The following is a 13558-nucleotide window of genomic DNA, read 5'->3' as shown; positions in this document are numbered from 1 at the left end:
AGGAAACTTGGGATTTACTTTTGGTTATGTCATAGCTGTGTGTCTGTTTCCTTTCTAGTGAAATGAAGTGGCTAGACTGGCCAATCACTATGAACAAATGTTGAGAGTCTATATTTTAATACAACTGCTTAATCTGATGTAACAAGATATTGCCAAAGTGCAATTACTGTATATTCTTGAATATAAGGACATTTAAATGCTTTTGCCAATTTGAATATGTAAACTTTAAAAAATAGAGCTAAAATAGATAAATGTTTATAATTGTATTACAAAAATTTAAATTAAAAATAAAAGTAACATATTAACATAAGTGGTATAATTTAGAAATATTTATCCCTAATGTCATATTTCATGGAAAACACTTTTATTAATTTTTTCACATGCATATTTGACATCACTAGAGTCATGTTTTGAGTGATTTAACACACTTTTGAGGGCACATTATTTTTATTTCTAAGTTATTTGAGATAGAAAACATAAAATTTTTTTTATTATGGAAATTTCTTAACATACACAAAATAGAGAATATTATAATAAACCCCTGTGTACCCATTACGTAGTTTCAATTATTAACACTGTTTTTCAATCTTGTTTAATCTAGGCACCCCCCAACCCTAAATTTTGGGCATCCTATAGGACAAATTTGTTTTAAAGAAACTGCCAGATACCATGTCATTTTACCCATAAATACCTCAGTATGCATCTCTAATTGCTAAGGATTTTTAAAAAGCCACATAATTATCATGTCATAATTACACCAAACAAAATTTACAATTATTCTTTCTTTCTTTTTCTATAGAGATGGAGTCTTCCTAGGTTGCCCAGGTTGGTCTTGAACTCCTGATCTCAAACAATCCTCCCACCTCAGCCTCCCAAAGCGCTAAGATTACAGGCATGACATGCCCTGCCACAATTATTCTTTAATGCCCACTAAATACATATTTTCCTAATTGTCTCAAAAATGTATTTTACAGTTGATTTGTTCAAATTAGGACTTAAACAAGAGCCTCACATTGCATTTGGGAGTTTTGTCTTGAAGGAAACCAAGTGCCGTCAATTCCCATGACTGTGACAGTGGAGGGGTGGCTGGGGCCACTGAAGGAAGGCAAAACAGAGTAGGTAGCCCCCATGTCCATAAGGAAGGATATGGACTTACCCGTTACCTGGAGCATAACCCTGGGCTCGGTGAGAGTGAGAGGGGTCCCTGAGTCTGGGTCTCTTCAATCTTCGTCGATGTCGAGGAGCTGGAAGGTGCCTCCAATACCTAGAGGAGGGTCGTCACATGGAGGTGCAGCGACCGTCCTTAGGTCGGGGCAGTCTGACTTCCAGTGGCCCATCTGCCGACAGTTTGGACAGGGGCGAGTTGGCTCCTTTGGGTTATGGCACTGCCTGGCCCAGTGGCCGTCGTTGCTGCACTTGAAGCAGGCACCAGGTGGCGCTCAGGTAGTACCTCTTTTCTGGGAGCTCCTGGAGCCAGCCGGCCTCAGGGCTGCTACCAAGGCCTGGGTTTGGAGTTGTACCTTCTGTTTTAGCCTGGCCTGTCGTTGGGCCTCAGCTGCTTCCTCCCTGGAGTTGTAGACCTTGAAGGCCAGTTTGATTAAATCCTGGATGGGAGTTTGAGGGCCTTCCTCCGCCTTTTTAAATTTTTTTTGGATATCAGGGGCCGACTGAGAAATGAAATATGAGGCCAAGATGGTTCCTCCTGTGGGGGAGGCAGGGTCAAGGCGGGTGTACTGAATAAGTGCCTCAGTCAGCCGGTTAAGAAAAACAGCTGGATTTTCATCTGCGCCTTGGACAACCTCTTTTAGTTTGTTAAAGTTGACTGATTTGTTAGAGGCTGCCTGCATGCCGGCAAGAAGGCACTGAACCATTATGTCACGGTGGCGGTGACCTGCCTGCCCTACCTGGTAGTCCCAGTCGGGCTTAGCCGAGGGCACTGCCTCGGTGCCGACTGGCATGGCGGGGTCAGTTAAATGAACCTGGTTAGCGTGCTGCCTGGCTGCCGCTAGGATGCACTCCTGCTCCTCAGAAGACAGGGTTGAGGTCATAACGACATGGAGGTCATGCCAGGTGAGATCATATGCCTGGCATAGATACCTGAACTCTTTGATATAACGAGTAGGATTGGCCGAAAAGGAGCCTGCACACTCCTCAACCTTAGACAAATCTGCCAATGAAAATGGCACATGGACCCGGACTACTCCTTCGGCGCCTGCCACCTCTCGCAAGGGACACAGGAGGTCGGTCCTGGACCGAGTATGGGCTGAGACAGGCGAGGAAGGGGAGGAGGTGGAGGTAGGGTAGACAGAATCTGTCGGGTTTGGTAAGGACACATGCGGGGTGGAAGGGAGGGGAGGCATTGACGAGGACGGGGATAATGGCGGGTCAGGGTAAGGAGGAGGTTGGGCGGGAGACTGGAGGGGTGGCCGGGATAGGGTGTCAGGAGGCTCAGAAAAAGAGGAGGAATCATCCCTCTCCTTGCTCAAGGGAAGAGACTTTGCGAGTAGGACCTGAGCTAACGAGCATTGGGCGCAGAGATCTGGGCGAGAACGCAAGTCCCAAAAGGCTTGAACATAGGGTATCTCGTGCCATTTGCCTAGTCTCTTGCAGAAGTTGGTCAGATCTGTGAGGATGTTAAAGTCTAGAGTGCCTTCTGCAGGCCACTGAGACTGATTATCCAATTTACACTGCAGCCATGCTACTGTGCGGAAGAAAATGAGCCGCTTTTGTTTTATGTCTTGGCTGAGACTTAAAGTCTGGAGATTCGCCCAGAGGCACCCCAGAGGGGATTTTTGGTCTGGTTTGGACTGGGTAGTTCCCATGGTCCTAAGATGGGCAGTCCAGAGGCAATGGGAGCATCCTCCTACTGCCACGTGGAGTGCAGGGTACGGCGGCTTCCGGGGAGGTTGGACGTCTTCTTGTCCCCGGTGCCAAGGTCACAGTTGACTGGAGGGAGCCCCTGATGTGGCCACGCCTTTCGGACGGGGACTTCCCGGAGGGGGCCTACAGGATGGGGGAAGACTTACCCAGCAGTGATCAAATTCAGTCTTGGATTTGGTGAAACGGCTCCCAGCTTGGAAAGAAGGTCCTGGCTCGGGGAGAGGGGAGCCTGCCCGACCCAGCAGGGGTCTGGGGGAGGGGGGTCTCCTCCCAGGTTTCGGCACCAAATGTAAAGGCAAACTGAGGCTGGAGCTGAACCGGGAACAAAGACACAAGGCAAATGGCAGTGAGAATAGCCTTTATTAGGGCTCGCGGGTGAGGTTCCTCGGTCCAAAGGTACAGGCCGAGGAAGTTGCGCTGAGGGAGGAGGGTAGGGGCTTTTTTATAGCCCGAGAGGTAGGGAAGTTGGTTGTACAAACAGGGCCTGGGGGGTCTTGAAACTACTAGGGCAGGAGTCGAGTAAGGGTCATGAGGAAGGGGTCTTTGGAAACTGTTAACCGAAACTGCTGTTTATGAACTTGTGGAATGCAGGTGAGCTGCAGGTCATGGGGGAGTGTGGTTGCCCAGCCGGAACCTCTGACGTATGCAAGTCTGCGGGTGTGTTCAAAGAGGAAGGGAAGTCTCGAACAAAGGGCCTGCTACGCCGGGTGGCGCCGCCATGTCGGGTCTAGATCCCTAACGAATAATGCCATTTATTGTGTATTTACTGTGTTTTTGGACACTATGCAGAGTTCATTCTTCGCATTATTTAACTTTCCTCTAACAACTTTTTGAAGCAAGAACTCAGTGGTGAAAATACTGAGTTGCAGAGAGCTTAAATAAACTTGCCCTAGATCATAGGTTAGAGCCAAAATTTGGTTCCAGGAACTCTGATTCCAGAGCCAGTGGTCTCAGCCATTAAATGCAGTTCCCAAACTTGTCTGCTTCAAAAAATGCTAATGCCTGTGTCCCTTCCCCAGAGATTGTGACTAAATTGGTCTGAGATGTGGCCTGGGACTTGTAGTTTGTAAGAGATCTCCAGGTGATTCTAATCTGCGGACAAATTTGGAAACCACTGTAACACTGCTTTGCTTGGGACATTAGCTAACAACAGCTACCTGAGAGCTATTTCATCCTGCCAATTAATGAGATAACATCAAAAGTGTGTTTTCTAAAATAGAGTTAAAGCTTTACCTGTGGGAGAAATTATAGCACAAAAGAACAATAGCAAGTTATTCATTCACATTATCAGTACTTATAGATGGTCTTTTAGGACTGATTCAGTTTTTTACTGACTTCAACCTGTGTCAGGTCATAAAGCTGAAAGGCAAGGTTGGTAATACATAAAAAGCCCATAGAATAAGTGCTGCAACTTTCATGGGTGACAGCACGGCTGGCCACGAGGGGCATTTTTGTGGACTACTCTCCCTTTTCCCTTAGGTCTGGAACAACAGAAAATATCTGAATTTAAAAGTTCCATTAACTGTTTTTGTTGAAATTCATAGCCTGCCTCCCACTGGAGCGTAAACTTTTTGAGAAGAGAGACCTTCCTCATTTGTGTTCTGTCCATACTGGCACCATGCTTGCCTATGGAAGCCAAATCACAAGTTGGCTGAATAGTTAATTGTGTTTCCTACAGTGCTCTATTTAAGCCATTGATACACTGAAGTTGTAACCAATAATTGTAACTACCATTCATCTACTATATGCAAGATTCTTTACATATATATGTAAGTGATATACATATATACACTAATCTTGTTTTGTTTATCACTAATCCTTTTTTTTTTTTTTTTTGAGATGGAGTTGTTTCGCTCTTGTCGCCCAGGCTGGAGTGCAGTGGCGTGATCTCGGCTCACTGCAACATCTGCCTCCCAGGTTCAAGCGATTCTCCTGCCTCAGCCTCCCGAGTAGCTGGGATTACAGGCATGCACCACTATGAGCGACTAATTTTTGTATTTTCAGTAGAGATGGGATTTCACCATGTTGGCTAGGCTGATCTCGAACTCCTGACCTCAGGTGATCTGCCTGCCTCGGCCTCCCAAAGTGCTGGGATAACAGGCCTGAGCCACTGTGCCCGGCTGTTTATCACTAATCTTTACACAGACCTATTAATCCTCCTATCTGAGAAGGGGGAACTGAATCCCTGAGAAATTACCCAAGATTCAGTGGAGTAAGCAACAAAACTGAGGTTTGAGCCATGTCTGTCTGATGCTGTAGCACACCCACTTTTCTTTACCAAAAACATTCTAGACTCTTAGATGGGATTAAAAACTCCTAAGAAAAGACTCTGGAGTAATCCTTCATTATAAAGCCTATGGGATCACCTACATTTTTCCACATTAAAATAAAAAACAAAACAGCTTCTAAACAAGATTTTTCATTAGCCTAACCATTTCTTCTGTTTTGGACATTTCAGGATTACCTAATTTCCCACTGTTAAAGATACCACAATGAAGATTTTTCTGCATAAATCTTTGCCCACACTTGGAATTATTTCTTTAGGATCCATTTCTATAAATAGAATTGGACTAAGGCATGTAAACATTACTGACTTACACTATCAAATTATTTTTCATAAAATATACTAATTTAGACTTTTACCAGCAGTGCACAAGAGGACTCATTTCATCCCTGCCAATATCTTTATATTTTGCAAAAAATTTTTGCCAATTTGCTAGTTTAAAGAAAAATCTCATTTTTTGCATTGTTTTGATTACAAGCAAGTTTGAGCGTTCTCTCTCTCTCTTTTTTTTTTTCCTTTCCTGTAGTGCTGATGAACTTTTACTTAATGTTTATTAGCCCTTTATATATCTTCATATGTGAATTCTGTTCTCATCCTTTGTCTATTTAATTTTGACACTTACCTTAGTGTTTTCTTATAATCTGTACATTTTTACTCTTCAAATATTAAGACTATTAACCCTTTATCGTATTTATTGCCAAATATTCCTCCAAAGTTTTCTATCATCTTTAAGTTTTAATTGTTGACACAGAAATTTTAAGTATTTTAATCTACTTATATTGTCCTTTATATGTTTTGCCACCTTTAACTCTAGAAGATTAAAATCCAGGGATCAAGTAAATATTCTCTTATTTCCTCTAATTCAGTTTTTAAAATATTTAACTCCTTGATTTACCTGTGGTTTATTTTGGCACATAATATGATATATGTCATTTGGCCATTTCCCCAAATATTTCTTTTTCTAATTCCTTTCTCTTTTAATTTGTGATGCTATCTTGATCATATTTTTGATTCCTGTTGAATCTAATTTTTGCTTTTACTTTTGTTTTCTTTTAGCAAATCCTGTTTCCTGTGACTTTGTAAGGAAATGGTAAGATGTAGTTATAGTACTATTTTCACAGACCTAAACTAATAGTCCAGCCAATCTGGATGGGGCAGATTCATTTGACGTGGGTCTACCTTGGGGTTTTCAAAAAGGACATTCCTAGGCTTTCCCTTTGTCATAAGGCCCTTTTCTTTTCCTTCTTTCTTTCTTTTTTTTTTTGAGACAGAGTCTCACTCTGTTCCCCAGACTAGAGTGCAGTGGCATCATCTCGGCTCACTGCAACCTCTGCCTCCCGGATTCAAGTGATTCTCCTTCCTCAGCCTCCTGAGTAGCTGGGATTGCAGGCATGCACCATCACGCCCAGCTAATTTTTGTATTTTTAGTAGAGACGGGGTTTCACCATGTTGGTCAGGCTGGTCTCAAACTCCTGACCTCGTGATCCATCTGCCTCTGCCTCCCAAAGTGTTGGGATTACGGTGTGAGCCACCACGCCTGGCCCATAAGGCCCTTTTCTAATCACAGTTCCTATGGGAAGAGGAATGAAGGAAGACAGAATTACTAAGAAGTTACACTTCTGGTCCCAAGCATTTTGGATAAGAGATATTCATCCTATAGAATCATTAGGGAGAAATACGAAGGGTTCATATAGGTGAAAAGTAAATAATACCAGATTTTATTTTTATCCACTTTTTAAAGAAATAGGTAAAAACCATTCATATTTATTGTTACTGATTAGCTCATTTATATGTATGGCTATTATTTAGACTTATTAAACAGTGGGAAAGAAGATTGAGATGCAGGAGAACACTTTCTTTTTCTTTTCTTTTCTTTTTTTTTTTTTGAGACAGTCTCACTCTGTCGCCAGGCTGGAGTGCAGTGGCACGATCTCGGCCCACTGCAACTTCCGACTCCCTGGTTCAAATGATTCTCCTGCCTCAGCCTCCTGAGTAGCTGGGATTATGGGCATGCACCACCACACCTGGCTAATTTTTGTACTTTTAGTAGAGATGGGTTTTCACTATGTTGGCCAGGATGGTCTCGATCTCCTGACCTTGTGATCCGTCCACCTCGGCCTCCCAAAGTGCTGGGATTGCAGGGGTGAGCCACCGTGCCTGGCTGGAGAACACTTCTATTCTCTGAGTTTTTCACTTGTTTGCTAGGTACTTGATTCATTTGTTTGCTAGGTACTTGATTCATTACTTAGTAGATCTGAACTTTTAAGCGATTTGGGATTCTGCATTGACAATCTCGAATCACAGATTTTGTGAAGTTCCAGTTCAATATATCCCAATCTTCCTTGCCTCTAATTCAAATACAGTAGCTAATGACTTTTCAAGAAAGTGCCCTTTATGAAAAAAAGAAAAGAAAAATGTATATGTGTATATGTGCATATAATGCACAACAATAAATGCCTCCTGAAAACCGATGCTTACCCTTTGTTAGGCTAAGATACAGTTAGAAGAGGAGACAGAATACAGGTTGAGCATCCCTAATCTGAAAATCTAAAATCCCAAATGCTCCAAAATCTGAAACTTTTTGAGCATGGACGTGACACCACAAGTGGAAAATTTCACACATAAGTACTTACCACAAACTTTGTTTTACACACAAAATTATTTAAAATATTATATATATAATTACCTTCAGGCATGTGTGTAAGATGTATGTAAAACATAAATGAATGTTGTGTTTAGACTTGGGTCTCATCCCCAAGATACCTCATTATGTATATACAGATATTTCAAAATCTGAAAATATCCAAAATTCCAAATACTTCTAGTCCCAAGCATTTTGGATAAGAGATACTCATCCTATAAAATCATTAGGGAGAAACACCAAGGGTTCATATCAGTGGTTCATGTAGGTGAAAAGTAAATAATACCAGATATTATTTTCATCCACTTTTTAAAGAAGTGGGTCAAAACCATTCATATTTATTGTTATTGTTTAGCTCATTTACATGTATGGTTATTATTTAGACTTATTTTGTATTTTATGTTTTAACATTTAGTTTTAAAATTTTATTGTGGAGATAGATCTCACTTTGTTGCCCAGGCTGGTCCCAATTTCCTGACCTCAGGTGATCCTTCTAACTCAGCTTCGTGAAGTGCTGGCATTATAGGCGTGAACCACCACACCTGGCTGTATTTACCATGCTTTCCAGTTTTTTCCCCCCTTCCTTATTCAGGCAGCAAATACTACTACCTTATTTTTGTTTAATGGTTTTCAGTTAAAAAATAGGTTTTCTCACAAGAATTCTGAAAAGTAGATAGGACAGATATATCAACTAGATTTTACTGAGAGAAAATGAAAGTCAGCAAAATTAAGTCACTTTCCCAAGGTTGTCAGGTGGCTGAGGAGTAGAGCAGGTAGAATTAACATCTACTGAATAGTACCAAGTATCCACTCAAAATACCACAGTACTTAAAATAAATAATGTATGCTGAGTGAACAAGCTTTCCTGTGACTGGATAGTTTGTGTCTCGTAAAGTTTTATACTTAAAAAGGCTGTGAGAAATGTGGTTCCAAAAAAGTTTTTCATTATTGTTATTTCTTACTGCTTCTTGTTTCTCTCTGCTCTGTTAATTTGGAGTCATGTGAGGAAATTGTGCCATTTCTATCTGCATTATCTACCTGTATCCTGTATCAAAAAGTTTGCTTTTATGCAAATATGCTGTGCCTAATTAGCCCGGTATGGTGTCTGTAGTCCCAGCTACTCAGGAGGCTGAGTTTGGGTAGTAGTCCAAGGCTGCAGGGAGCTGTGATCATGCCATTGCACTCCAGCCTGGGTAACATAGACCCTATCTCTAACAAAACAAACGAACCAACCAAAAAAATGCTGAGAGGTTATACAAGTGTGCACCCTTGGGAGCTGCTGACTATTGAGCCCACTCTCCCCCGCTGCCTCCTCTCACGGTGCATCAGTCACCACTTAATTAGGAAGGCCATTTCTTCACATAATGCCTTGTATGTGCTGTGTCAGTGACTGAATCCTACCTGACACCAGGGCTAGGGCTTATTCTAAAAGAGTTTGGAGCCTATTAAAGAGCTCAGTCAAGTGTTATAGGGATGCTTTTCCTTATTACCTCCCTCATTATACATTGAAGCATTTCCATTGAGGAATTCTCCTGGCCTCTTGCCTCATTCTTTAGTTAGACTTTCCATGGAGTAGGAGTGACATCTGTTTGATAGGTTTGGGAGAGAGCATTGGTCCCTTCTGGGACCCTTTTTCTTTGGGGCCTGCCTGTCCACAGTGATCTGTAAGATGGTGCATCAATCTGTACAAGGATCTTTGTGATCTACTTTCTATCACATAGCAAGTTTAGCCCCTACAGGAGGAGGCCTGCAGCTTTGGGATGTCAGTTCAATTTGGGGGTGTCAGGGATCCAAACTACTCATTTCAATATGGTTTTGTCAATAACAGATAGTATTTTTATTCTATTTGTCTGACTCCTGTGCCTATTTTTCAGTTGGTTTCTAAAGATGGTAGATCAGAAGAGTTGTTATATATTGGGCCCTTCAGACTCCAACCAAGGCCATTACATAGTTGTAATATGAGTCCCCACAACATAGATGGTGTATTAGTCTGCATAGAATAGACAATGCTACATTAACAAACACGATACAGAACTCTCAATGACTTAACACAATAAAAGTTTATTTCTCCCTCCTGCCAGAGTCTAGTGTGAATTGATTGGCCCTTCTCAACCTTGTAGCTCTGCTATCTAGGATATGTGACTTCTAGGTCCCTGCAACAGGGAAAGAGAAAAGTGGAAGAGACACACTAGCCCATATGTGATACCCAGTACTCTTGCTGAAATTAGACATGACAGTTATGTCACTCCAAACACTGCAAAGGAGGCTGGGAAACATAGGGGAACACATAGACGCTTGGAGGGCACAAACTCTCTCTGCTACAAGTGGATTAAGAAAAATTGGGAAGGTTCAAGGGAGCAGAGTGAGGCACAGAGGGGGTTGAGTGGTACCAAAAGTATATTTTGCCTATTTCGTAGTTTTTCCAAAGCCAGATATTCTGTCTGAAATTTGTCTGTACAATCTCTTCAGAATCCAGTGCTACAAAGCCATCTACAAATGACCTTAATAGACTGATTGAGGTTTTTCCTGTTAAAAAGTGTGCATTTTACCTCGGGTCTTCTGGAGACAATATGTTCATTGTTTGGTTGCATAATTTATTGTCTTAATTTTATTATGTGTTATATTAGCAATTCTAGAAGTGAGAATGTTGGGTCCAAAGAATGTTTGGGTACTCTGAGCCTTTCAGTACTCTTCAAATCACATCAAATACAGCATTGGTTTTAGTTCTTCTTTTTTTCCCCCTCATATGGGATTTGTTTGAGTAGGAGTCATCTAATGTAACCATATTTCTTAAGCATTCTCTTTGAATTAATCAGCTGATATTTGTTAGTTTTTCTTCTAGGAAGAGAACCCCAAATCTTTCAAAGCCTAAAAAGCAATGGGGAACTCCAGACAGGTAAGGCAATATTATATGGTCTTGTTTGTGATGATTGTGTTCATTACATCAAATAGGTAAGTATTATTTATCCATCCACCTCTACAGATCCTCTGAACCAATATTATCACCTCATTGTAGTCAGCATGTAAAAAGCTAACCCTTGGTCAGTGGTTCTTAAATTTGGCTGTACATTGGTATCACCTGGGGAACTTTAGTAATGGCTGAGTGCTTTCCCCAAAAATCCTGATTTAGTCGATATGGGGTGTGCCATAGACTTTGGGAGTTAAAAGCTCCCCAGATGATTCTATAGGCAGACAGACTTGAGAACCACTGCTCAAGGGTGTGACTCCACACCCCTTTGAAACTTTTTGTGCATTTTCCAAGTCCAGCTTTGCTGCCTGTATCTCTAAGGCTGCTATCACTAATCTTGATACCGCTAAACCTCTTATTAGAGCACACCTGTCCTCTGGGTCTCCAGCAAGCTAGACCCTCAGTCCTTTCATGCTTGGCCAAGGGACTCTTCTTTTTCTTCTTTGGCTCCTGAGTCAAGCTTGAATATTTTTTGGATCTCCTACTGCTTTTTTTTTGAGGCAGGGTCTCACTGTGTTGCTCAGGCTAGAGCGCAGTGGTGCAATCATGGCTCTCTGCAGCCTTGACCTCCCAGGCTCAAGTGATTCCTCCACCTCAGCCTCCTGAGTATCTGGGACCACATGTGCCCAGCTAATTTTTAAATTTTTTTGTGGAGACAGGGGTCTCCCTATGTTTCCCAGGCTGGCCTCAAACTCCGGTGCTCAAGTGATCCTCCCACCTTGGCCTCCCAAAGTGTTGGGATTACAGACGTGAGCCACCATGCCTATCTTGTTGCTTTTTAAACAAAATTAATAGACTTTAATTTTTAGAGCAGTTTTGGGTTTACAAAAAAATTGAGCAGAAAGTACAGAGTTCCCATGTTTACCACCGTTCCCCCTAGTTTTCCCTACTACTAACATCTTGCATTATTTTGGTACAATTGTTAAAATTGATGAGCCAATATTGATACATTGCTACTGATTAAAGTCTGTGGTTTACATTAAGGTTCACTTTTTGTGTTGTGCAGCTTTATGGGTTTGATAAATGCATAATGTATCCACCATTATAGTATCATACAGGATAGTTTCACAGCCCTAAAAATTACCTGTGTTCCAACTATTCGTTTCTTTTCATCTTTCCTCCCTTTCCAAACCCTTGGCCACTGCTAATCTATTTACTGTCTCTATAGTTTTGTCTTTTCTAGAAAGTCATATAGTTGGAAGTGTACAGTATGAAATCGTTCAGATTGGCTTCTTTTACTTAGTAATATGCATTTAAGATTCCTCCATTTTTTTTGGCTTGATAGCTCATTTCTTTTTAAGATTATATTCTATTGATGTGGTACTATTTAGTTGTATAGGTGTATCATATCCATATATACCATGGATATAGGTATATCCATTCATCTATTTAAGGGCATCATGGTTGCTTCATAATTTGGCAATTATGAATAAAGCTGCTATAAACATTCATGTGCAAGGTTTTTGGTACATATAAGTTTTTAGTAATTTGGGTAAATTGCTGAGTAATATGGTAAGAGTACATTTAACTCTGTAAGAAACTGCTAAGCTCTTGTAAGATGACTGTACCATTTTGCATTTTCACAAGCAATGAAGGAGCATTCCTGTTGCCCCACATCTCCGTCAGCATTTGGTGTTGTCAGTGTTTGGATTTTAGCCATTCTAATAGGTGTGTAGTGGTATCTCATTGTTTTAATTTGCAGTTCTCTAATGAACTGATGTTGAGCATATTTGCTTATTTGTGTAAGGTATTTGTTCATATCTGCCCATTTTTGCTATGTGTTATTGTTGAGTTTTAGGTGTTCTTTGTATGTTTTGGATGCCAATCCTTTATCAGATATTAGTTTTGCAAATATTGTCTCTCAGTCTATGGTTCAGCTTTTCATTCTCTTAGTGGTGCGTTTCACAAAATAGAAATTTTAATTTTTATGAAGTTCAACTTACTCATTTTTTCTTTTGTGAATCATGCTTTTGGTGTTGTTTCTAAACTCATTGCTAAACCCAAAGTTGCCTGGATTTTCTCCTGTGTGTTTTTCTATAAAACTCCTGAAAGTTTTATATTTTTGTATTTTATGTTTACATCTAGACACATTTTGAGTTAATATTTATGAAAGGTGCAAGGTCTGTGTCTAGATTATTTATTTTTGCATGTAGATGTCCAGTTGTTCCAGCACCATTTGTTGAAAAGACTATCATTTCCTTTTTTTTTTGGAGATGGAATTTCACTCTTGTTGTTCAGGCTGGAGTGCAATGGTGCAATCTCGGCTCACTGCAACCTCCGCCTCCCGGGTTCAAACGATTCTCCTGCCTCAGCCTCCCGAGTAGCTGGGATTACAGCAGGCACCACCACGCCTGGCTAATTTTGTATTTTTAGTAGAGATGGGGTTTCTCCATGTTGGTTAGGGCTGGTCTCGAACTCCCAACCTCAGGTGATCTGCCCACCTCAGCCTCCCAGAGTGCTGGGATTACAGGTGTGAGCCACCGCACCTGGCTGAGACTATCCTTTCTTGATTGGATTGCCTTCAGTCCTTTAGCTATATTTGTGTGGATCTACTTGCTGGATCTGTATTTTATCCCACTCATCTGTCTCTTCTTTCACCAATACCACACTGCCTTGATTACTGTAGCTTTATAAGTCTTGAAGTAAGATAGTGTTAGTCCTCTGACTTTGTTCTTGAATATTATGTTGACTATTCTGGGTCTTTTGTCTTTCTTTTTTTTTTTTGAGACGGAGTCTTGCTCTGTCACCCAGGCTGGAGTGCAATGGCCGGATCTCAGCTCACTGC

The 13558-nt window shown here is 41.3% G+C and overlaps 1 protein-coding gene across 3 annotated transcripts in view; it reads left to right on the top strand.

Annotated features, from left to right (window-relative positions):
• SPMAP2L (sperm microtubule associated protein 2 like) overlaps nt 1-13558 on the top strand; it is a 72605-nt gene that overhangs the window by 10238 nt on the left and 48809 nt on the right. For all 3 annotated transcript variants that reach the window (XM_045392565.3, XM_074039945.1, XM_074039946.1), the window contains exons 2-3: nt 6221-6254; nt 10636-10701. In XM_045392565.3, the coding sequence (XP_045248500.2) occupies nt 6221-6254; nt 10636-10701 (100 nt within the window). The remainder of the gene's footprint in view (nt 1-6220; nt 6255-10635; nt 10702-13558) is intronic.

Source organism: Macaca fascicularis, chromosome 5, assembly GCF_037993035.2.
Source record: "Macaca fascicularis isolate 582-1 chromosome 5, T2T-MFA8v1.1".
Classification (NCBI taxonomy): domain Eukaryota; kingdom Metazoa; phylum Chordata; class Mammalia; order Primates; family Cercopithecidae; genus Macaca; species Macaca fascicularis.
The sequence above is the reverse complement of the archived record's forward strand: the minus strand, read 5'-3'. Positions and strand labels throughout refer to the sequence as shown.